Source organism: Protobothrops mucrosquamatus, unplaced genomic scaffold (genome assembly GCF_001527695.2).
Source record: "Protobothrops mucrosquamatus isolate PMUCROS unplaced genomic scaffold, P.Mucros_1.0 scaffold636, whole genome shotgun sequence".
NCBI lineage: Eukaryota > Metazoa > Chordata > Lepidosauria > Squamata > Viperidae > Protobothrops > Protobothrops mucrosquamatus.
Window position 1 is genome coordinate 567,324 of NW_015386928.1, and position 24,177 is coordinate 591,500.

Consider the following 24,177-nt stretch of genomic DNA (forward strand, 5'->3'; position numbering starts at 1 on the left):
GCGGGGTCTAGAAAGAGGGCCTTTGTTGCACTGTGGAACATCTCGCTCGCAAGGGTAAGGCAAACCTCCAGTCTCTTGGCCTTCCACAAAGGGGTCAAAACTTGTTTGTGTAGCCTTGTATAGTGGACACATAGGCCCACACAATCATGGGGCTGGCTGGCCCCATAAGAAGCCCACTGTTAATGTATTAACAACTGTTAATCCCCCATCTTAGAATTCTTCACCTTTGAAAAATTTATAATGTTTTTGTAATTTTAAAACTTTTAATCCTAAATTATTCTGATTTTAATGTTTAGTTTATTGATATTGTACACCATTCAGAGTCCTCCGCCGAGGGAGATGGGCGGTTAAAAAAAATGAAGTATAAATTCAATAAAATTCACTTGTCCAGTGCTTGGGTTACAAGCCATCTGATTATCAAATAACACTTTTAATCCTGCTTATGTGTGTGATATGAAGATGTATATTGACCATAATGGGGAATTATCTTTTCTGAAGAGCAAGAATTAAACTAAAGAATAAAACACATCTTCCCAAACATATATCTTTCCAGGTTTTTGGGGACTACAGTGCCCAGGAAGTGTAGCAATATTTACATTTGCAAACTGACTAGGACAGCATATTGCAGTTGTATGACTTCTGGAGCTCCATTAAGTCAAATGTTCCAATGATTAGCATTGGCAGGATGCCAGTTTAACTCCAAGCAAGTTTTTTTAAAAAATAATGTTTGTTCTAGATAAACTCAGAAGAGGAAAAGGCAAGAAAACTGTAAGCTTAATGGCTGGTAAGTCCCTTAGTCCAATTCCTTGCCTTGGACAAGATTTGGATACCCACAATATCCAACATCCTAAGGACAAAAGACTGTGGAAATTAGATTGGAGGATTGGTTAGAAGACGCAGGAAAAGCACTCCTAAAAGGGAAAGCCAGAAATAATTAATAAGCCAGAAGGGAGAAATCAGACTCCATCGCTTCGGTGTCTCAGGGGTTGGGGAAAATGTAATGGTGAAGAGAACCTGTATTTCTCCAGTGCTGCCTCTGGTTCTCGAAGTAGACGACTGTATTTAAAAAAATAAAAAATAAATCATCCCCATCATCATTGCGGAGCGATGTTCACCTTTGTGACGCAAGGGGGCGCTGATCCCCGCTTGCCACGCCAGTGCCCGAGAGTACGTGACAGCTCTCAGGTCTACAATGAACGCCGGCGAGCGGCGGGGGAAGAGGGAAGACCAGCGAGACTATCCCAAAATTAGGAAGGAGAAAGAAGAGCGGTTTGCATCGCATTTACTGTCATTCCAGGACGCCCCCCGCCCTCCGCTCCTGCCCCGTTCCACCCCTTTCTCCTCTGGCCATAGCCGTCCGCCGCGGGGGCTCGCGCTAAGTCCTCCTAGGCATGTCCTTTGTGACTTAAGGGGATTCGCCGCAAGGTACCGTGCCTGCTTTTGTTTCTTTCCCTCCTCCCCTTTTGCTGCATGTGGGGATGTTCTTTTTTCTTTTTTTTCCGGCCTCGGTGGGCGCAGGCATCGCCTTCTGGTCCTTGCGGGCGAGAAGTAGCGACTGGCCGGCGGCCCCCAGAAGGAGATTCCTCGTTGCACGGCATTTGTGGCCGCCGAGGACGCCGCTCCTCCTGCTCACACGCGTCGTGTGTAATCTCCAAGACAAAATGCGCCGCTTGGGTTGGCCCTGCTAATTGGGCAGGGACCGTATTAAATGCTTCAGCAGGGAAGCCCCTCGCAGAGCTGAAGACAACTACAGTACTGTTGTTGGTTTTGGTGTTGGGAGGAGGCAAGGCGAAGGGAAGCAACCTGTGCTTAAGCCAGCAGAGCGAAACCCTTGTGACACACAATAGCCAGTTGTGCAAGCTGAAGAGTCATTCCTCTGTTCACGTTGCCGAATCTAGCAGCATTCCCTGCTATTACTCACCCGTGGCATTTGCCACTGGAAGGGGTGGGTTGATCAAAAGCGATCCGCTTCTGTGGAATCAGGTGTACTCCTGTCATTGTTTTATAAATCAGTGTATTCTGCTCCTGTAAAAATGCAAGCTGTGCCTAAATCCTCAGAGGGACGCTGGTCATTTGCTTGTTTGCATCCTGCTTGTTCAGTTTATGCACAGTGAGAGGGTCACAAATGACTCTTCCTTGTGGTGCTGTTCTGAACGTTCAGAAATTAAAGAGATCGAGCTTGTTTCATGGAGCTGTGACTTGATGTAAGGTGGTTGTGGGAGCACCTGTGGTGGGATATTATCGGACTCTGGCTTCATTCAGTTCCATCCAGAAAGCAAAATTGTTGAGGATTGTGGTCCAGCACAGGCTCCACACCCATAGCATAAAAAAAATGTTGGGGCCTTAAGGGCATCAGGGATGAGAAATTACCCTGTGCACCTGTCATGCAGCATTAGGGATATCTTGAAGTACTTTTCTTCCATTAATAGCTGAATGTCTTGATGTTCATAAAGTGTTGAGAAGAAGCTGACAAGTCTTGTGCTTTGGTCTCTTGGAGGAGAATCCCACTGCTGTACCACATTCAAGAATACTTGCAGGCATTTTCTATGTACAATACTGTTTTCATATCTGAGATTTGAAAGGCAGTCATCCCCATTCCTGAAAAGAAAGGTTTGCTGAACTCCTTCTGGACTATGAGTAAAACACGAAAAGAGCCTGATAGATTTAGTTTACACACATGCGCACAGCTTCATTTGTTACCTCAGGGTCATCCATGATATATGCCATTAAATAAAAGATGGGGAAAAGTTCTCCCTTTTTGCCTTTTGCCCTCTTCTCTCTGGGCTTGAAAAATGCATCTAGCTGTAAAAACAACCATTTGCTTAGGTTCCCATAGCAAAGGAGCAAAATGTTGTGTTTGTATATTGGCAGCAATAAAATGGTGAGTCCTGATGTTAATCATTGACAGGAAATAAAAAAGTATTTTAGTTTGACAGATTTTCCACATCACGAGAGTTGATTGCTGTTTTCGTTAGTTCTGCAAAGTGAGAGGATTCAAAACTTCCACTTTTCAGCAGAAATGGGACTGGCAGCTGAGTAGTCAGGTGGTCCCGCCTTCAGAGTTTCTTATTGGCTCTAGAAAGTCTCATTCAAAAGAAAGTGCAGAATAGGGCTGAAAAACTGGGATAATGATGAGGGGGATCTGCTACAGCTCTTCTGTTGTTTTTCATTGTTCCAGACAGATGGAAAGCAGGAACACTAGCTCCTTTTTCTGAGCACATCTGGCAGCAACTCAAGAGAGACCCAATTTTGCCAAAATAAAAAGTACCAAAGACAGACCTACCAATGAAGTGTGAAAATTGCACCAAAAAGGTGAGTCTTGTTTTTATTACTTATTATCATGCTACAGTCCCAATGCACAAGTATTGGGCAAGAAATCTTTGGATAGGCTTTCTCTCTCTCTCAAGGTGGTTGTGCTGGGGGAAAACCAGGAGAGAGCACTAAGTATGCTCCTGAAAGAATAGTGGGAAGTAAATCTAATATATTCATACATAAACAAACCTGTGTACTTTTTGAAAACAAGCCCCATGAAACTTACTAAAATATATTTGCAAATAAACATGAAGTTTTCAGCTATTGTGGCGGTTGTTCCTCCTACCCAGAAAGAAATGGGTAGTGATAATTAAAAGTAACCTGTCTGAACAGAAAATATTTGCTTTTAATCTCTAAAATGTGGCTTTTGAATTGAAAAAAAAAGTATATAATTGATGACTGGGATGAGAAGTGCTATAAAATAATTTTAAACCAATGGTATTATGGACCCTTTAACTTATCATTCAAAGAGGTGCAAAGGTATAAATGTGCATTTATAGCAGGATATAAAAATAGATTGCATTTCAACTCTGTACAGCTATCTTCCCCTACACTGTACCTTCCAAGAGTCTTGGAGTTCAATTTAAATAGTTTTTGGCCAATATGGTCATACTGGCTGGAAATTATAGAAAGATTTGGAAGATACCAGCTTAGGGGAAGTTGCTGTATATTTATAGCTTCTGCATAAATAAGAAATAAATGACATCAATGTTTTTTACCTGTTTAACATCAGAATTTCCACAAATTACATGAGTTAATTTCATTTCTATAATGTTCAGTATTGTAACTGACCAGGACAGTACATAGTCTTTCTTCAGGTTAGGCTCCTATGAATATCGGAATAGTTAGTACTGTAAGAAATTTGGAGCCTTCTTTCCTATTGATTGGGAAGTGTTAAGACAAGCTCAATTCTATATGTGTATCGTATGCTAACCTTGCTTTTTATAGTTCTAATTCCTTTGTAGCTTATCACAAATGCTGTTTTTTCACAGTCTCACCACTCGAGTGGATGGGGTCTTATCATTTTGTCCAGATTGTTAAGAAAAATCCATCCTTCCACCTACCTCTTTTAAACCTCTTTTTGCCTTATGTGAGTGGGACATATTATTAGAAATAGTTAATGTATAATATGTTTTGTTTATCAGGATGAAAGTGTAAAAATTACATCAGCCAACAGATCAAATTTTAAATTTGGTTTCTTAACCATTAAAAATACTTTAGAAAACAACTATCACACAGACTGTTTTCATTGCTTTCCTTAAAAACACTTAGTGCTGCATCAAATGTAGATCTTTTAATTCAGTTAATATTATAAATTCATAATATTAATATAAATGCAATATATTAAACTACAGAAAAATGATACATTCCAGTTACTCTGACATGTTTTTAAAGAACTATATGTACAACATTAATTGAACTTGAACCAAGAGCAGCACGAATATTTTTGGAAGTGAAAGGCAATGTAAAGTGTTTCATTTCCTTTCTTTTTTCAGACTATTGTAGTCAGTATTGTTATTAGCTCTATATGTAATTTAAGTAGGGAAAGGGATTATTGGGAGAATACTAAACATTCAGAAAAGTATTGGAGGGGAATTTTTAATTAAAACAAGAACCTGACCTGACCTGATTCCAGAAGGTACAGAATTTTATTCTACTTCTTAAAGAAAAGGGAGATTGCCTTCTTACAGAAAAGGGAAGTTGCCAAAGTCCATTGACTTCAACTACTTTAGGCATCTGTGGCAGATATTTTATACATGCATTTTCTTTGCAGAGGTTTCAGAACAAATACATCTGTGCTCCCTTTCCTCGAAGACCTTTCAATTATGCTGGTCCTTTTTTGTTGTTTGTTTGGTTTTTTGCAATGAGTTATTTAATTGTTTAGGTTTCCGAACATAAGAGTTTATACTTCAGGAATAATCATCTTTTTTGACATTTATATCCTGCTGTAATATCTACTTTTTTAATTTTACCTTTGTGACAAGAGCTAGCTAGTGATTTGGCAAAGGCAGAAGCTGAGGAGTTTCATGTTTGAAATCCATAAGTTCACTTCCCAGAGACCTTGTGAGACATTTATTATAGAGGCTGCTGGCAGCCTTGTATATTGGAGTTATTGGATCTAGACCTCATTTTTCATATTTACTGCCATTAGAGATAGAAAAATACTTAGTCTATTCCCCATCACCTGGTTTTTCTTCCTTTTATTTTTTCCCTTCTGCTACCCCCTCTTTGAGTTGGCAGCAAGTTCTTTTTCTTTTATTCCAGTGGATTGTTCTGAAGCTAAGCAAGGTCAAGTTTGATTAGTACTTAGGTGAGAGTCTTCCATTAAATCCCAGGCCTGTAGAAAACATTCCAGAAGAAGGTAGCCATAAACAATTTCCATGATATTGCCAGGAAAAAGTACCAGGTTCGTATCTATGTGTGTACCAGAATTAGAGTTCAATCTTTGCCTTAAGAGCACCTTATGTATCAATAGTATTATATAAATTATTAGTTGTTTGGTTAAGTTTTGCTGGATATATAGAGTTCCCATTGGGTGATCCCATGGACAATTTTTTTCCATCTTTTATTCTACCTCAGGTGGCTTTGATCAGTAATTATGTTGGCTTTGAACAAATGATGTTTTATACTATGTTTCAGGAATGTAGTAAAAAACAGAAGAATGATGATCCACAAAATGCAATAGCTGATGTTCTCAATTCAAATGATGAAAACAAGGAGGTAAATTCCTTTTAGATGAATCTCTAAATTGCATTGCTCCCTAGACAGTTTAAATTAATCCCGACTAAGCATTTCTGAAGGTGGCCGAAATGAAGATAACCCCTTTCCTCCATCAATTTCAGCATTTAGTTGCAACTTACTCTTGTGGTTTGCAGCCAGCATGCTTTTCTTGTTCAGTTTTATAATTTCTAGTGCAGCAGTTAGATTTCTGAATGCCAGGCTATTGAAAAGATTCTAATTCTGAAGAATTCCCACCATGCTACAATCCTGAATTTCTTAATCATATGTTTTACTCTAATGGCCAGCTAAAGATTAATGAAATTATTCTGCATTTAAAGAAAACTCTTTGGGAAAAAAGCATACCCAGAATCCCATGGTAATATTTAATGTGGCACAAATAATCTTGCTTAATTACTTCACTTAATTCTCAAAATAAATAAATCTTTAATCACAGGAATTAGTCTCAGCTCATTGTTAAGATCCTTCATAATCTAAATATCATTTGGAACAGAATATTTCACAGATATATTCATTGTTGTGGAGAAATGTGTGGCCAGGTGACCTAAGTAAATGTTTTCTTGTGCTGCCTTTGCCCACTTGCATCTTGCAGTGGCCCAAATTTATGCCAACTACATTTTTTATCTGCTCTTGCTCCAGCATGTGGCCTTGATCTTCTCCCTAGCCTAGTGTGAGATAATGTTAAATTCTCTTTTGCTGTATCAGGGTTAAAATGGTCTTCTCCAAGGTCAGCTTCAACATGTGTAACTTGGCAGCTTTGTCCACCATTGCCTTGGAAGAAAGTCAAGTGACTGGCAGTAGCTGGGAACAAAAGGCACAGAGACAGGATAGGGATTGGTAACAGAGATAGCCAATTTCATATGAGTGGAATATGAGCTGATTTAATTGAATTGAACTGAGCTGAACTGAATAAATTAATTTAGGGTTTCTGCTCATTTAGGGATTGGTCGAAGAAAATCTTTCAACTTGTCAGTAGAAAAAGTTGCTAGGATTCTATTCAAACTAGACTTGGATTATTCAGCAGAGAGAGGATTGCTTCAAAAAAGAAACCTTACTAACACTTACTAAAGTGGGGTAACATTGCTGTCTTCATCTGAATAATAGCATTACAGAGGTGAAAGCAGGATAAAACCTTTCTCCTTTACTTTTCATTCAACCAGCTACTTTTTTTGCAAAAGCTGGGAGGAACCCAAATTTGATTAAAATGGAAGTAGCAAAATTAGTGAACCTACAGATTTAATTAAGGGCTGTGCATGCGTCCCCATAATTCAAGCGTTATACACAGAACACTTACCTATTGTGTGGCACTTAATAGTTCATTACTTCTTATTTCAAGAATAACTGCACTATATTCTCTTTTTCCTCATTACATTTTTGATGGATTTTTTTTTAAATTTATTCATTTCTAGAAAAGTGAATTCCATAAGTTGGCTAATGCTAAAATATTCCTTAGTGACTGCCTAGCATGTGACAGTTGCATTACAGCAGAGGAAGCAGTCAAAGTTTACCAGCAGAATCCAAATGAGTTCTTCCGTGTACTGAACCTTAATAAGGTAAAGGGGATGGTGTTTATATGCCCATACATGCCCAGGAAGTTTTCTGCCCTAACATGTCACTCTAAAACATTGTGGTATGTCCAACTTCTTGTTTTCTTTATTTTGCTTTCCCTGTTTCCTACTTTTAGATTTTATTTACTTTTAGATTTTATCCTCTGAGATTTTTCCTTAAAAGCTGTTCTCAATTCTTCAATACTTATTTCCATACTTATAGCCAAACATCTTTTACTTGTTCTTTATATTCAAAACTCTTCAAATCCATTGCTTCTAATTAGTGACTTCTTAGTGTTAAAAAAATGATGTTGCTGATGATCAGTCATCGTTTTCCCAGGCGTACGATATGGATGGTATTTTTAAATTTCCTTTTGTTTTTTTAATACCATCGATCCAGTTTATCACTAAATCTCTTGCCATCAAATTTTGAATAATCCTAACATCTGCCTTTTTATTTCAGTGCCAAAATCCTGGTTCTCTTATTTCTTACTGAGTTATTGGACAGATTAACAACTGACCTCGTTTAAAATCTTTTCCTAATTGTTACTGCACACCATTTTGCTTTCCTTTTTAGCCTTTACCCTGCATCCTTTTCTCTTCCTGCATGCAATGTGGATGTCCTTACCCAATCAGATCCTTTCATTTGTTTACTCTGCCCTACCATCTTTCATTCAGCACACCCAAGCTTACCTGCGTCTAACATTAATCTTCCTCCTACTCCCGCTTTTCTTTTCTAATCCAAAACATTCCTTTCCTCCCCCACATTGGATATGTTTTTTCTTTGGCCCTACCTATATTCAGAAAACTCCTTTGATTGACCTCATTAAATAATCATTTATTTAAGATTAAGGGGGGGAAAACTATTTTCACTTTACTTTTTGATACCCTACCTCTTTTCTATAGTTTTCTGTCTAAGTGTGAATTTGTGAGCAGGTTTTTAGCTGTGGATGTATATTTTGAATGTTTCATGCTACACACCTTCCACTGCTGGGTTTTTATGTTTGTTTTCTATTGTTATTTTTGTTGTTTGTTTATATTGTCCTGATTTAGCAATTTGTTATTATGGGGATGTTTTGTTCTTGCCTAATTCTAACTCAGAGGTTTATTTGCCTTAGTAAGAATTGGCACCAGGCGTAAAAAGCCAAATTAATTTCTGTATGAAGCAACAAGCCATCTCTTGTATAAACTAGAATCTAAATGTTTGCACTTAACCCGCCCATGTGTTTTATTTTGCTTTCCAGAAGTGTGATACCTCAAAACACAAAGTATTGGCAGTGTCTATATGTCCCCAGTCCTTGCCTTATTTTGCTGCTAAATTCAATCTCTCAGTAACAGAAGCAGCTAGGAGGCTTTGTGGCTTCCTCAAAAGTCTTGGTAAGTTTGCTATTAGATAAAAAAGAAAAGAAAGCTGAAGACAGCATTAAAAACGGTTTTTTAAAAAAGTTGTTTCCTTAGACAATTTTTATAGCATGTGTGTCAGGGTACAGGCAAGGGTTGCAGAATGGTTGAGATAACTGAGTTGTTTATGGATATGGCCACAAGTGTTATAAATGAGGCTATAATTAGGCAGTTAAGGCAGTACAGACAAGGCAAGAACACATACAAATCTTTTCATTATGTTTTTGTTCATAATCAAGGCATCTAAAAGTTCCTTGTGCTGTTTGCACAGAATAAAAATGTCTAGTATAGAGTTTTACATCTTTCCAAGAATTGCACATCCCCTGGAGATAGTCAACTGCCATGGAGAGGTTTAAAGGGAGAGACCAGGACTGCATCTGTTGGCCCTACCTGCTGTCTTTTATGCAACATTCTAGGCATTTTGGCTGGCACCTGGGAAGACACCTGCAGGCTGCCACCTTGATTGTATGGTCCTTGCCCACTGCTTTTGCCTGGGGAGAGTTGATATGAATACAAGCTCTATTCAGTATGGAAGGAGACATCATTTGAATGCAAGAACAAAGTGACCCTGATGTCATACACAGATATTCTTTTACATAAATCAATAGTCTCTTCAACTTTAAAAAAAAATATCCAGTACATTGCTTGAAGGAAAAGAAGAAGCAAAAGCTATTGTTAATTCAGCTATAAGCTGGTATCCTAGAGAGCTGTGGCACAGGAAAAGAGGAATTTGTTATGGAACTGAAGATATGTTCAAAGCTTGTATTGTTTTCACATTTTACCCAGTGGATGGATCACTATTTATTTATATTGTTAATTACCTTGCCAGTGAAGTTACAAGATCAGCTATTAAGCTTTCAAATATTCTTCCCTGTCCATGCTGCAGATGACTAAAAGGGCTGCCTTAGAGGTCATACAGACTTGATCTGGGTTTCAGCAGCCAAAGATGGGCATCAGTTTCCCATACAACACGATTTCCATTGTCTTCAGTATTCCAGCTGAAAAGATACAGCACAGCAACCAGCACATCTCCATTTAAAAGGATCTTAGGAGATAATTTTCCTCAAGAGCTGTTCTCGGGCAAAACAGAAGACTAGGCACGAAAGGCATAATATATAGTGTATACTTTGTCTTAGGGCAGCTTCCAAATGTTTCCTGTAGTTTTGTCCTTCAGAGCATAGCATCTCTTGCTTACTTTAGAGAAGCACTTAATTTGTGGTCCTCCACAAAGTTGCCCCTGTCCTTTACTTTTGAAATTTGATCTCGTGACTATGTATATTCTCTGTCTCTGAGTCTTTTTCCATCCTCCACTGCCTTAATGGATGATGAAGAATCCTAAGAGGGATTGTAGGAAGGACAGTTAGAACAGTAGGAAGGGTGGTAGGCTACAGGAACAATGTATTTGAAGGTTTGATCAAATTTCTCAGTAGGAAGGAAGGTCTGTTAACATATTCTGTAGAATTAAAGATGAACTTTTAGGCTGCTTCTTGGATGGGTGGATGGAGAGGTTCCATTTAAATCTTCTCCACGTGAAAATAAAGGTTGGAGAATGCATAGGATGCATGCCAAAAACCAGTGTTGCCTGGGAGAAAAAAAATGTAATTCAGTTCTGTAATTGATCTGTTCTCTAGGAGTGCATTATGTCTTTGACACCACAATAGCTGCTGATTTCAGTCTTCTGGAGAGCCAGAAGGAATTTGTGCAACGGTACCGCCAACAGAATCAGGAAGAACATGTTTTGCCAATGTTTTCTTCTGCCTGTCCAGGTGAGAAATCTAAATCCAGACATGCTGTAATTTACTTTTCCAATGTTTGCTGTAATGGGAGATGGGTGTGTTTAATAATGATAAAGACATTGGGTTTCCTGAAGTGTGATTCTCTCAGTTGGCTTGCCTTAGTGCTGCATCTATATGTTGGGAAATTAATTTTTATTTTAAAAATATAGCAGCTAAGAAACTTCTGTTTTCCCATTCAGAAGATTGGTATCAGTTTCAGTTCTGTAATAGGCCTTGTCAGCTGGTAGCAAATAGCAATAGCAAATTCTGACAAAGAGGATATCCTGCTTGGTTCATTTTTTCCCATTCTTCTCTCTCCTAACGATATTCTTCCATCTTACTATAATATAGTTTATAGCAAATCAGTGTTCTCTAGCTTTCTTGTAATGGAGCATTTAATGAATGTGGTTACAAGTGGGCTGATTTCCTGCCACTTCCCTAGGGTTTTCTTCCCATTTTTTAAAAAAAGCATTATTTTTCAATCCTTTGCATTATATTTGCCTCAAAGATCACTGATGTTGGCATAACATCACTGCTTGCCAAAGCAATTCAAACAAAAATAGCACAGCATAGAATAAAATACAGAATTATTATATAGAATAATACAGAAATATTTTTAGCATATGGAGAGAAACCAGAATCTGTTCCATCTGGAAAGACATAAATTTAAAAGTTACTTATTTTCATCTGTGTCCTACATTCCAGTATGTAGATGTACTATATACTAATTTTCAGGAATGTATCTTTGGATATCACACACAGTAAGAGGAGAGAGGTAGGTAGGTAGGTAGGTAGGTAGGTAGGAAGGAAGGAAGGAAGGAAGGAAGGAAGGAAGGAAGGGGGTTTAAAATATATACTGTAAATTCATTCTAGCTAAATGTATTCTGGGTAAATTTTGAGCCAAGACAGAAGGGACAAAAATGAGGGCCAAACAATTTTATGAGATATATATGAAAATAACACCTAAATTCATAGACCATTCCACATTTTGTTTATTTTAATATAGACATTTATAAGGCCACACAACCCTAGAAAGACTAGGTGGCATTCTGTATAGAAAGAACAACCATCAAATGCAATTAGTTGTAAAATACAATTAGTATTCTGCCTTACATTTTGGCTAGCAAGTAAATAAGTAGTTGCTAAATTTGGGACAGGTGAGAATGGATGCCTCAGGCATTACTACTGCAATGCCTCTTGCAATTTCAACTGGATATATGTAAAACATTTGCCTGAAACATTCAGCTTTTTGACACATCTACAGAATCGAATCGTGATTGTTATCAGTTTATCCAGCAGAGGTTTCAGCTGAATTTTGCATCTTAGCTGTAAGACTGTTACCAGAATAGCTGAAGTCTCTATGCCAGGCCTTTTCTTTCCGCCTCTCCCGCTCTTAAGTTAGCACTGGGACTCCTCATCTCTTTCTCAGCCAGCTCTTCTCCACTCCAGTTGGACTGAGGCACAACTCTGGCTGGGAAGAACGGCAGCTTTGGTTGAAAGCACACAGGACATCCAGTTGTGAATGGCAAACATTGACTCTGACTCTACAGCAGAAGGGCTGTATTTCTATATGGTAACAAGGAAGTGCTCCGAGTCCAGTCTTCAGCTTTTCTGTAACAGTATTTCTGGAGTTCTGCCTTGGAGCTGACTCTGCAGAAAAGGCCTGGGTCTGGGTGCTTGTTTCAATAAAGATAAACACCTTCTGCAGCCACCGCTCCTTATACACCAAGACAGTCTGTGTGATCACGCAATGGCAAATGTGAAATTGCACGGCTAGACTCGATACGATGAACTTTGCTTTTCTCCTTATCAAAACAGATACTTGGAGGTCACTCAATTTACAGAGTGACGCATGCTATAAACTGGTTCTCAGCTCAGCTCGTTAAACTTTGCTAAGACTTGTTTGATCAGAAATTATAAGACTCGGAGGCTCTGAAGCTCACCTTTGATGAGATGAGTTATTGTAAATGATTTTTTGGAGGATTACCGTCTTTGTTTCAGGGAGCCACAGCTGCATTGCACATTATATTTTGTTTACATAACTTGTAACATGTGTTTCGAAAGAGTACCAGTGTATTGCAACCAGGTGATTATTTTCAATTTAAAACACCTTCCCAATGTTAAACATGATACATTTTTTCCCACTCTTTCTTTCTCTACTGGAAGCGCTCTATCTGCAAAGAGAAAGGAGCAGAAATTCATGTATGTTGTAGATATGAGGGGGTGAAGCCAAAAAGGACGAGAGAGGATAAGGAAAAGCAAGTGCGTGCTCAGATAAGTTGGACAGAAGTGTCAGCTGGCTGCTTGTGGCTTGCCCTAGGCTTTCAGAAGGGAACTAAGAAGATTTGCAAATAGGGAAGAATAAAATTACATTTGTTTTTCCAGATGGATTGAAAGTGTGGCTTTTTCCTAACCTGAACCTTAAGTAGAGCCTTTACTAAAGAAAGAAGCAGATCCTCTAAGTATCTTATCTGGTTGAGATGACTGGAAAAAAAAAAAGTCGATTGAGATTTTGCTTCCTAGGAACTCAGCCAGTCTGCAATAAAGTTTTTCCTACATGTCTTGCTCTAACTGGAATTCTAAGTGGAATGCCATTCAGTGCAGTGGAGAGCACTTGACCCTCTGGCAATTTGTTGCTTTTGCCCCCCCCCCCCATTTTTTTTTTTAAAAAATGTTAAAATGCGATCCTTCAGCCCTGACCAAGATCCAACAGCCATATTGGCTTTCCCAAAGGGCCTTGCATACTTTTATTTCCTTATTTATTTCTGCATTCTGCATTTTGTAATCCTATTACAAAATAGGATTAAAACATCTGTTAAAAATAACAAATACCGTCATTCCAGAACATTATGGGGGAAATGATTGCTATTGCAAAAGACTGTTAAAGTGGTTAAAGTGTTATTCTTAATTTTAAAGAGTGCCCGATACAGACCCCTTTCTGTGACGGTTGAGGTCAAAGATTTGTTTGATTAATTTAGAATTTTGACAGCTCTTTATGCTGTTATTTATTCAAAACAATTTCTCATTAAAAGAAACTTTGAAGCAACCTAAAATCAGATACTGCAATTGCAATTAAAACAATAGTTTTGTAATTAAAAAATGAACCAAACAAAGGTTAAGATATATTAACATTGAATACCAAAATTCTGTTTCATTGATATTACTATAGTTCAAGGTGGCAAGGCAGCGAGTTCCAATCCAGTTCTGAGGTTCATGCTTTCCTTCACTTACCGAGTCTTGCGGTAGCCAATGTTCACTCCCTATGACAGTGGTGGCGAACCTATGGCACAGGTGCCAGAGGGGGCACTCAGAGCCCTCTCTGTGGGCACGCGCGCCATCGCCCCCGTCCTAGGCCTTCAGCTGGGTTTTATAAAATCTTTTCGCTTTAGGCCTCCGTTGCCGTGTACCCAAAAAAAAGGTTCAATCAATCAGTCAATTTCAACTTCTCGCGGGGAAAAGAAAGATCTTGCAAAGTTGGAATTGATTGATTGAACTTAGACCCACCCAGTCTGCTGTTACCACCACAGTCACGCCCACCCAATGGGCCACATCCATCCAATGGGCCACACCCACCCGGCACCCGACGATGCATAAGTGGGTTTTAGGTTGCAGTTTGGCACTCGGTCTCTAAAAGGTTCGCCATCACTGCCCTATGAAGTCATAAGGTAGTCAAATGTGATTGGAAACATAGTGTCATCACGCTGTTATGTTCCTTATATAGTCCCTAATTGGATAGTGTTATTATGTAGGAAGAGAAGAAGAAATCTAAAAATCTAAAAAAAATTCAGATCTGGGCTATAAAAAGACTTGAAAAAAATGTGAAAAGTCACATTTCTGGGAAATATTATTATATGTCTTGAAAATGTTCTTGCAGCCCTGAAATATTTGCAGAAAACATTTGATACTGCAAAAGCAAAAGATGATAGCTTCACTGATAGTGACAGCCTGCCTTCTGCCTGTTTTTCTTTCTCAAGCATGCAGTAGCTTTGTGTGTGGCCTTGTATAGTTGAGGCTGCTAAATCCAGGCATCTAGCTTGGTACCCTCTGCCCTATAATTTCAGGAACTATAGGATGCTAATTACTGGCATTGAAGAGGAAGAAGGTATCTTTGCTGAAAATATATGGCAATAAGTTGGATTTTGCTAAACATCAAGCCTGGAAATAATACCTATTGCAAATGTAAACTTTTCCTATGAATCTTAACATTCATCGTTTCTATAGCCGATTGTTCCTGAAGCAACCACATTAGTTCAATTCTCATGTAACAATCCAAGTCTTAGGAATTTCCCCAAATTCATACTGTCTACAGACTGATGGTTCTTCGGTGATGTGATATTGAGATTTTGAAGAACAAAACTAATTACATCCACCTGGCTTGCTGAGCAGCTTCTTTCTTCATTATCAATTCACCACCACAGTGATACAAGAATACAGTATTTTTAAAAAAGATGGCTTTGTGTTTGTCTTTTTAATTTAATTAAATTTTAACTTCTTTGGTTAGGAATATTCCACCCACTTCAGTCCCTCTTTTAGTAATTTAGTTTGTGCCTTCTAGGCTGGATCCAGTATGCAGAGAGAGTCCTGCCCAGCATGGTAATCCCACATATTTGCACTGCAAAGTCACCACAGCAGATCATGGGTTCCCTTGTGAAGAATTATTTTGCCAGGCAACAGGTACCGGTTTGCAGTTTCTGATTTGGGGGCTTCTAACTGTTTGAGAGCCAAATGTTCTTTTCTCCTTCTGGTCTTATATGCTCATTCCTGGGATCATTTTACAAAGGGTTTTAGCCATTTAGCGAAGTTAAGAGTCTGCTTCTAGTAAACAGGAGCTTTTGAAAAGCCTTCAGCCAACCTGAAATCCTTCTCTAACATCAGCTTGTATTCCTGAGCAAGTAGACTTTTGCTAGCACTCATCCCTTGCTACTAAGTCATCTTGATGTTAAGTGAAATGTTAGAGTGTGCACGTGAAATCCTCCTGATAAAGGGCAGCAAAGTATGTTTAGTCACTGTTTTCAGTTATTTGCCAGTTCTTATCTGCTCTATTTTGGCTCCTTGAAAGATTTTGGTGCCAGCACTCTAGAATCCCCACATCCTGTATAAGCAAATACCTATATATAAAGAGCCCTGTGCAGTAGTTAGAATGCAATATTGCAGGCTTACTCTGCCCACAGCCAGGAGTTTGAGCCTGACGGGACTCCAGGTTGACTCAGCCTTCCATCCTTCCAATCAGTAAAATGAGGACCCAGAGTGTTGGGGAAAATATGCTGATATTTGCAAACCCCTCAGGGAATGCTGTAAAGCACTATGGAGCGGTATATAAGTCTTAAGTGCTATTGCTATATTGAACTATAATGTTGAACTGGCAGCACCCAGACAATTATCATTAAATCCTGTAATGCCAAGGTTTGGGTTGCAGGGCAGGGAGACATTTCCCTTGATGACCCTTCCTAATTTCCCTTCAATTTAGAACGGAATTTAGAGTGCTAGAATGCTGTTATTTATTTATTTAGAAGATTTGAATAATCTCCCATCACAGAGCACAGCTCTAGGCAGTTCACAACAATAATAAAACTTTATGGTCTGTAAGCCGCCCAGAGCCGCTTTATTAGGGAATGGGTTGGCATATAAATTTAATAAATGCATAAAAGTACAAGCCATAAATTGTTCTGGATCTTAAAAGCTGCAGTCCGGTACACCAGCCACTGCAGGAAGGGATTTCATTGATTCACTTTCCAGATTATACCCTGCCTCTTCAAGGTAGATGATTCTCCAAGCAAGCTATAGATTGAGCACAGGGAAACATATATGAAGGCCAACCAGGATAGACTAATGGACTCTTAATTTCCAATCTAATAAAATCCATATTCCAATAGAAGAGAATATCTGTAGCTCAAGATTGAACTGATGATGTGGACCGCTTGGTGCTCTTTGAGCTCAGTTATTTGCTTGCAGATGTTTCATGACCCGATTAGGTAACATCATCAGTGCACACTGATAATATTGCCTAATTAGGCCATGAAACATCTGTAAGCAAACAGTCAAGCTCAAGAGCATCAGGATGCCCACAAATCCAAATTCTATAAGAAACGCTTTCTGAAAAAATGTTTATGTATGTGTGTGTGTGTGTAATGTACTTTCTTTCCCCCCCTCAGAATCTATCCCCTGACAAAATTTTCCATATCATGGTGGCCCCTTGCTATGACAAGAAGTTAGAAGCATTACGAGAAGACTTTTATACCCATTTGTATAACTCTCAAGATGTAGATTGCGTTTTGACATCAGGTAATAAATATCTTCTTTACAATATACCGCATTGACTTTTATTCATTTTAATAATTTCTTTTCACAAGGACATTGTATGAGGACATATAGTCATGTAACAGTAAGATATGATTGGGTAGATTTGACTGGGTATTTTAAGAGACAGGAAGAAGAATTGGCAGCCGGAGTAGTTTATATTTTGAAATGTTGTGATAACACTCATATTTTTCATCTTTGATATTTCATTGCATTATTATGTCATGTTTCTGTGCTTTATATTCTTTAAATTGAAACATGACAGAGTAAGCCCTATCATTGGGGAGAATGTCCATGGGCATGTAAGATTTCCGACATAGTTCATTCTTTTTCTGATTTTAACGAGCCGAGAGCTCTTGTATAATTTTTATCTCAAGTGCCAAAATATCTTTATTGCCCTTGAGTACTAACGAATCTTCATTGTTATTGGGAGTTAAGAGGTAATAATTTTCAGTTTCAGAGTGACAAAACAATGTATTTGGCTACCTCACCTGAGGGAAGAAACAGTTAGAAACCAGCTAAGTTCAGACTTAGTTAATATTTGGATGGAAGTCCTCCAGGGTCCCTGAAAGCTGTTTTCCAGATGAAAAAGTTAAAAAAAAAAACCTGTTCTAGAAAAAGAAGAGAATTCTCTTGAGAATGTTTAGTAACCTTGTTATATATTTAAGAATGGGTTTTTTTTCCATACAGGTGAAGTCTTCCAAATGATGGAGCAAAGAAAAATATCATTGAAAGAAATAAGTGAGGTCTCCTTTGATACCTTGTAAGTAGCATTGATAAGTTTTTTATTTCATGATTTTTCTAAAAACAATCACCTTATGCATCTCCATCAGATGAAAGCATTTCACAGGCACAAATATGAATTATTATGGCCTTCACCATTCTTCATATGATCCTGTTATATGATCCTGTTAAAAATTGCTTTGTTTCAGTGTGCCACCCTTGTAAAAACTATTTGTGTATCCAGAGATCCTGCTTATATTTGGGTAACTGGCCTGGCCTGGCCCCCATCCACGTCGCTTTTGTTGTCTGCTGTCCTGTAGCTCTCCTTTGCAGAACTAAAGTATCAGCCAGCTTCTTTGTTCCCTTCATCTTATTTACTAGCAGACACAAGAAGAAAAGGATGAAGCAGCCAACAGTTCCTCCCTCCCTTCCTCCCTCCCTCCTTCCCTCCCTCCAACATATGAGTAGATGACACCAGCCAGATGGGAGTTCAGCAGTTCTCATCCAAGTGAAATATTGATGTTGCCAGATAGGTTGACTTCTGCTAATGTGAGCATCCACAACCCCTGACAGTCACACTACCATATGCTCTCAGTTGCAGTGCAGAAGCGAGAGTTGTTGTGCTATTTGTGGAGATGAAGGAGTGGCATGCCCAGCATGCAGTACTAGGACACATAAGCTTTGCTTTGTGGGGTTGACACTGGGCCTACATGCCTGTCCTGAGATGCACTTGCTGTAGAAGCATGGAATGTTTATCAGAGCATATAAGTGGGAAGCCTCCTCACTGTCGAACATTGTATAGTTTGGAAGTAGTAACAACTGCTCTTTCAGAAGACATACTGCTGGAAATGGCATTTTGAAAACACTTAAGTATTGCTTTAACATTTAGGAATCATGTTATGGTGGAAGTCTTTTAATATCGACTCCCCATTTTATTAGAAACATTGTCTTTAGAAATATTTTGTCTACAGGACAAATATGTAATTTAGTCTACGGGAAGCCAAACAACTAGGGAAGAAAAGACATGCTTACAAGATCAAATGGATGCAAGATAAATCACAGCTGTAGTTATCACTGATATCTGATTTGTTATTTTTAACTTTTCCATGCTGTTCTTCCAAACTAAGATTTGTCACGCACATATAACAATTATTTATTCCAATCAAAGGGCTACACAAAGGCACATATCCACATAATATGGCTATGGGTGGGAGAAGTTTTGATTCCCTTACTACAGTAGGGGTGCGATGGCTCAGCAGTTAAACACACTGAGCTTGTCGTCTGGAAAGCTGACAGCCCGGCTTTGAGATCTGAGCGCCCTGCAACAGGATTATTTGCCCCAGTTCCTGCCTACCTAGCAGTCCAAAAGCAGGCATATGCGAGATCTATTCATCGATGGTAGAGTCACCCTTCCATTGTCACAAGACACACGGAGTCGTATATTAGTACGACCGGTGTACTGGTACCTTTCCTAGAAGCCTGTTGCGACCCAGGGAACCGATCCTTTACCTCTACTCGTAGTGGGGAATCTCAGTTTATGTTGACCTGTCCCCTTTGGAAATGGAAAAATACCAATTCATCGGTATTGTAATTGTTGATACACATGTATGTACCAAAGTCTTCAGTGCGTTCTTCCCCAATCTTGATATGCTGTGCTACAGCTCCCATAACTCTCAGCCAGCATCAGCCTTTTGCCTGAGAATGAGAGCATAAACAGGCGTGTTTAAGGGCCCAGGATTGCCATTTATACAAAGTGACCTTGATTGTCCACCTCTTGACTCTTCCCTTATTACTTAACAGGTTTGGTGGCATAAAAGAAGAGCTAAATCGGCGTGATGGAAGATCAGATGGCTACCTGGAGCACATATTTAAACACGCTGCCAAGGAGCTATTCAACACTGAAGTGAAGGAGCTCACCTACAAAATATTAAAGTAAGATGCTTTAAACACAAACAGAAAATAGCTGCTTTTCAAGCCACACATACAGATAGTCCTCAACTTATAATAATGGGGAGTAGGATGGCCATTGTAAGTCAGTGTGATCATAAAGCAAGATGTCATGTGAGTGCACCAATTTCAGCATTCCCTGTGGCTGTCATTAGCTGAGAATTGTTAGTATTCACTCCTAGCCTTTTGGGGCTTTATCCCTCCCAGCTGTGAGCCTCAGTAAGTTAAGGGACTGCTTCCAACTTCCCCCACCCGCCTATCTCCCCTAAGCATCTGTACCATTTTGGTCACCCTGCATCCTGTCTCATGGTTCTGGGGCTGCTTACCACACCCCAGGAAATCTCAAGCCATCCAGCCTATCTCAGCAAGCCCCAGCAAGCACTCATTTACCCAGCTGCTTTCTCTCCAAGTTCCCCATGCCAACTTTTGCCTTTTGCACCCAACTGCCACAACCAAAGCAGGAGAACCCAGCTCTCTTTGCTGTCTCCTTTTTGGACCCAGTTTCTCTGGCAAACTTTTCTTATACTCCTGGCTCCTGAGCCTTGGTAAAGCTGAGCTCTGTTTGCAAAGCTTTGCAATCGTCAGGACCCCTCTGAAAAGACAGTGCAGCTAATGCAGTGCAACTTTACAAAGACAGTGCAGCTTTATGAAGGCTAGGCTACTTTGCTGGGAATAATGTTTACTTCAAGCCTTGATCCGACCTTATTTACATATTTGTTTTGCATACAAACCTTCACTTCATGGGTCAGTACTAGATTTGTTTCTAAAGCACTGTACATAAAGCGTGCAATTGCTTAACCGCCATTGTTTATTTCTGCTCTTTAAATCACTGTTTAAGAAACCTGATAAGCTTTGGAAGGCTGTGACCCTTGAGTTGCAGATGCTTTCAGGCACAAGAGTCCCAAAGGGGAAGTCTGTTCACAAGGCCACTTTCTGCCCCTTCAGAGCCTGGCCTCTTGGCCTGCATGGTAAAACTGTGCTGAATTAGAGAGACAAAGACTGTCCCTTTGCTATAAAAGTCCAAGACCTGAACTCTTTAAGGTCAGCTATTTGCCTTTCGTTATGAATACTAGATTGATATAAATAAAATCAATCATGGGGGGGGGCAGGAAATAGTACAGTGTTTTATTTACATAAGAAAGTGTAAAAACAACATCTTGGGTTAAATTGAAAAGAACACAAAGAACCAATGCAGGGCTAGGCAGTAAAGAACTGGTATCACGCTGCCAGCATCCCCCCCCCCCTTTTTTTTTTTTTTTACAGAGAGGAACTACTCATTATTTTACCTGCTGAGCTACTGAGCTGAGCTACTAAGGGCATATGTCATCAGTATGTAGTCCTAAATCAGTAAACCCCCACAGACCCCTGTACCTATATTTGTATATATTTATTGCATTTGCGATCACTTTCAGAATAAATCTTGAAACAGTTTGGAGAGAGTGATTATATTCCTTCCAAAAGTGAGCAACAAAATGTGGCAGCAGATAGAATTAGTAGAAAGTGTTTCTGGACATCAGATATAGAGGCTGAAATAGGAAATCCTATCCATATTCATAACAACAACAACAACAACAACAATAATAATAATAATAATAAAGTTGGAAGGGACCTTGGAGGTCATCTAGTCCAACCCCCTGCTCAGGCAGGAAACCCTATACCATTTCAGACAACTGGCTGTCCAGTCTCTTCTTAAAAACTCCCAGTGTTGGAGCATTCACAGTTTCTGCAGGCAGGTTGTTCCACTGGTTAATTGTTCTAGCTGTCAGGAAATTCCTTTGCTTGCTTGCTTTGTGTGGGACCAACCAGAAATCTTTTTTCCCCCTTGTCTTTTCAGAAACAAAGACTTCCAGGAGGTGACCCTAGAAAAGGATGGCGAGACAGTGCTGCGTTTTGCAGCGGCCTATGGCTTTCGAAATATCCAGAATATGATTCTAAAGTTGAAAAAGGGGAAATGTTCCTACCATTTTGTTGAAGTTTTAGCCTGTCCTGGAGGTAACCACCAAACCCTGAGACCTTTGCATCTCCCTATACCAGCGGTTCTCAACCTATGGGTCGCGACCCCATTTGGGGTCGATCGACCATTTCACGGTCACCAAGCAAGGCTGTCCGCCATTTTTTTCCCCTTTTCCAGCGGGTGCCTTACCTCCCTTGGGCTGGGCCAGCTGGTGGTCAGCCTGCTCAGTCTCTGCCGCTTGCCAGCTACACCTCGGCCGGCGCAGGGGGCGGAACCATGCATGCGCAGCGCTCCCGGGCAGGGAAAGTCCTCGACTTACGACCGGTTGGGTAGTTCTTGACTTACGACCGATTTAGTCCTTGACTTACGACCGGTTTAGTCCTCGACTTACGACCGGTTGGGGGTCGCAGCATTAAAAAGGTTGAGAACCACTGCCCTATACAGTTACAGTTTAAAAAAAAAACTGCACACATACAGTAATTAAACTCTTTAATGTTGCCTATGCTGATTCTAGTTAAGACAGCACTGTCTGAAACTGCATATAGCAGATTTTAGGTGGGGAGGCTCTATTTGTCCATATTTATGCAAACATATCAGAGGCGGGGTGAATGAATATGGAGATGTAAAGATCTCATGAATATAGGCTATACAGAATCATGGTGGATAAACCCACTCAGTGTTTTAAAGTAAACCTAATTTCTTCCCTTGTTTTTGGTCATTGATTTGTAGGTTGTTTAAATGGAAATGGCCAGGCCCAGACTGAAGACGGGAAACCCGATAAAGCCCTGCTCAAGCAGATGGAGGATGTATACGCCACAGTTCCTGTTCAGATTCCTGAAACCAACGGGCATGTGCAGAAGCTTTATCAGGAATGGCTAGAAGGGATGGAGTCCAGCAAAGCCCATGAATCTTTGCATACTAAATACAACATGGGAAAACCAGCTGCCAACAGTTATGATATCAAATGGTGACCCATCTGATTATAAAACTTGCATCAGGGTTGATGGACCTGCAGCACTGTCACAACTATGCTATGCAACTGAGATCGGAGGCACAACCATGTAAAGCATGCTCAGAACTAGAACTGCATTTGTTTCCTCATTGGGATTATGCAGAATCAAAATGCAGCTGGTCTCAGTGTAAATGTGGTGCATCTTTATTTAATCAAAACTCTAGCCCAATCATCAATATACCTGCTAAGATATATGGGAAGGAAAATCAGGGCCTGCTACAAAGTGCTTCAATGCTGACCTCTTCGGTACTTAAGGCCTATGTGCCAAGAATCTAATACCATGAATGTGCTCAGAATGATCTCAGATTAAAATTTATCACTTATTTAAGACTTCATATTATTACCAAACATAGTAAGATGCCAAATATGACAAAAACCACCTACTACTAATGAAGTGTCTACAGTGTCAGGCCTATTTTCTTAGTTATGGCAAAAAGAATGTCTGAGTTTACACTAGTCTAAGAGAATAGTGGGAACATTGTCCTCTGCTAGAAACGAATGTTCATTTGGTCAGCTTTATTTAACTGCGTTGAGAACGGGGTCTTTGCTCCTTCTTACTGGCATTGATTCCTTCTTGAGAATATTGGTATCCTGGTCCTTAAGACAACCGGGTAAAATCCTTGAAGTTCAAAACTATATTTGGGAGATCTGTATCATCAGCAACAGTGCTGGGTGAATTAGTAAATCCTGAGTAGGCAAAGAGTACTGTAAATGCAGATACGATCATTAAATCAAATGGGCAAAGGTCAAGCTAGAATAGGCAGACATGATAAAGCCAGAATATTTGAAAAAAAAAAGGGCTGACCTGATTTAAGTAGATGTACTATAATTCTTGCCTAATGCTGATGTTTTAAAAAAAGATGGTTCAGTGACTTCTTCATAGAAACGCTAATTAGTTTTTAGGATTTTCTGAGACTTGTTAAATTTTAATTGTGATAGCAGAGTCCATGCAGATCAGTCACTGACAATCTTTCTAAAGAAGGTAGATATGAAGAGAGATGCCTTAATATGTGGTGAAGGTTGTAGTTTTATTCATCACTTACGGATGTTTCGATTCACAACTAGTCACTGTGCACAAGCAGGCAAAACCTGAACATTCATTTTACTCTGGCATCACCCTGCCAATGTCATTGGGATAAATTTAACACTTGAGCAGAATTGCTAAAAGGAGAACAAGAATAAGACTTCTTTCCATTGATCATATGCTGAATATGTAAATACTGTTTGTTAGCATGTGAGGTCACACCCTCAAAGTTCATGCAGCACTTGGCCAAGAAGATTGCTTGCCCTGGGAGATGGCCCAGGAAATCCAGAATTTTTTTAAGTAGACATTATAGGTTTATATTTTAAGAGCTGCATATACAATACTGCGATGCAATTTCAAGGACGTGCTCAGTGAAAGGAATGATCAGCCGTTCTTATGCACTTAACATTGTAATGTGAGTCCATTTCCCCCTATTCTCAATCACA

The 24,177-nt window shown here is 39.5% G+C and overlaps 1 protein-coding gene across 1 annotated transcript; it reads left to right on the top strand.

Annotated features, from left to right (window-relative positions):
* The first annotated feature begins 1,173 nt into the window (after positions 1–1,173).
* Positions 1,174–23,031, top strand: NARF (nuclear prelamin A recognition factor). Its single transcript, XM_015817767.1, has 12 exons — positions 1,174–1,425; positions 3,179–3,312; positions 5,953–6,033; positions 7,461–7,604; positions 8,843–8,975; positions 10,631–10,765; positions 15,330–15,448; positions 16,927–17,056; positions 17,762–17,834; positions 19,595–19,726; positions 21,576–21,733; positions 22,425–23,031. The coding sequence occupies exons 2-12, from the start codon at positions 3,286–3,288 to the stop codon at positions 22,664–22,666; spliced, it is 1,374 nt and encodes a 457-aa protein (XP_015673253.1). The 5' UTR covers positions 1,174–1,425; positions 3,179–3,285; the 3' UTR covers positions 22,667–23,031.
* The last annotated feature ends 1,146 nt before the right edge of the window (positions 23,032–24,177 follow it).

Coding starts and splice junctions, on each gene's coding strand:
- NARF (XM_015817767.1), top strand. CDS start 3,286: ATGAAGTGTGAAAATTGCACCAAAAAG. Junction 8,976..10,630: donor TGGCTTCCTCAAAAGTCTTG/GTAAGTTTGCTA, acceptor TCTGTTCTCTAG/GAGTGCATTATGTCTTTGAC. Junction 21,734..22,424: donor AGTTTTAGCCTGTCCTGGAG/GTAACCACCAAA, acceptor ATTGATTTGTAG/GTTGTTTAAATGGAAATGGC.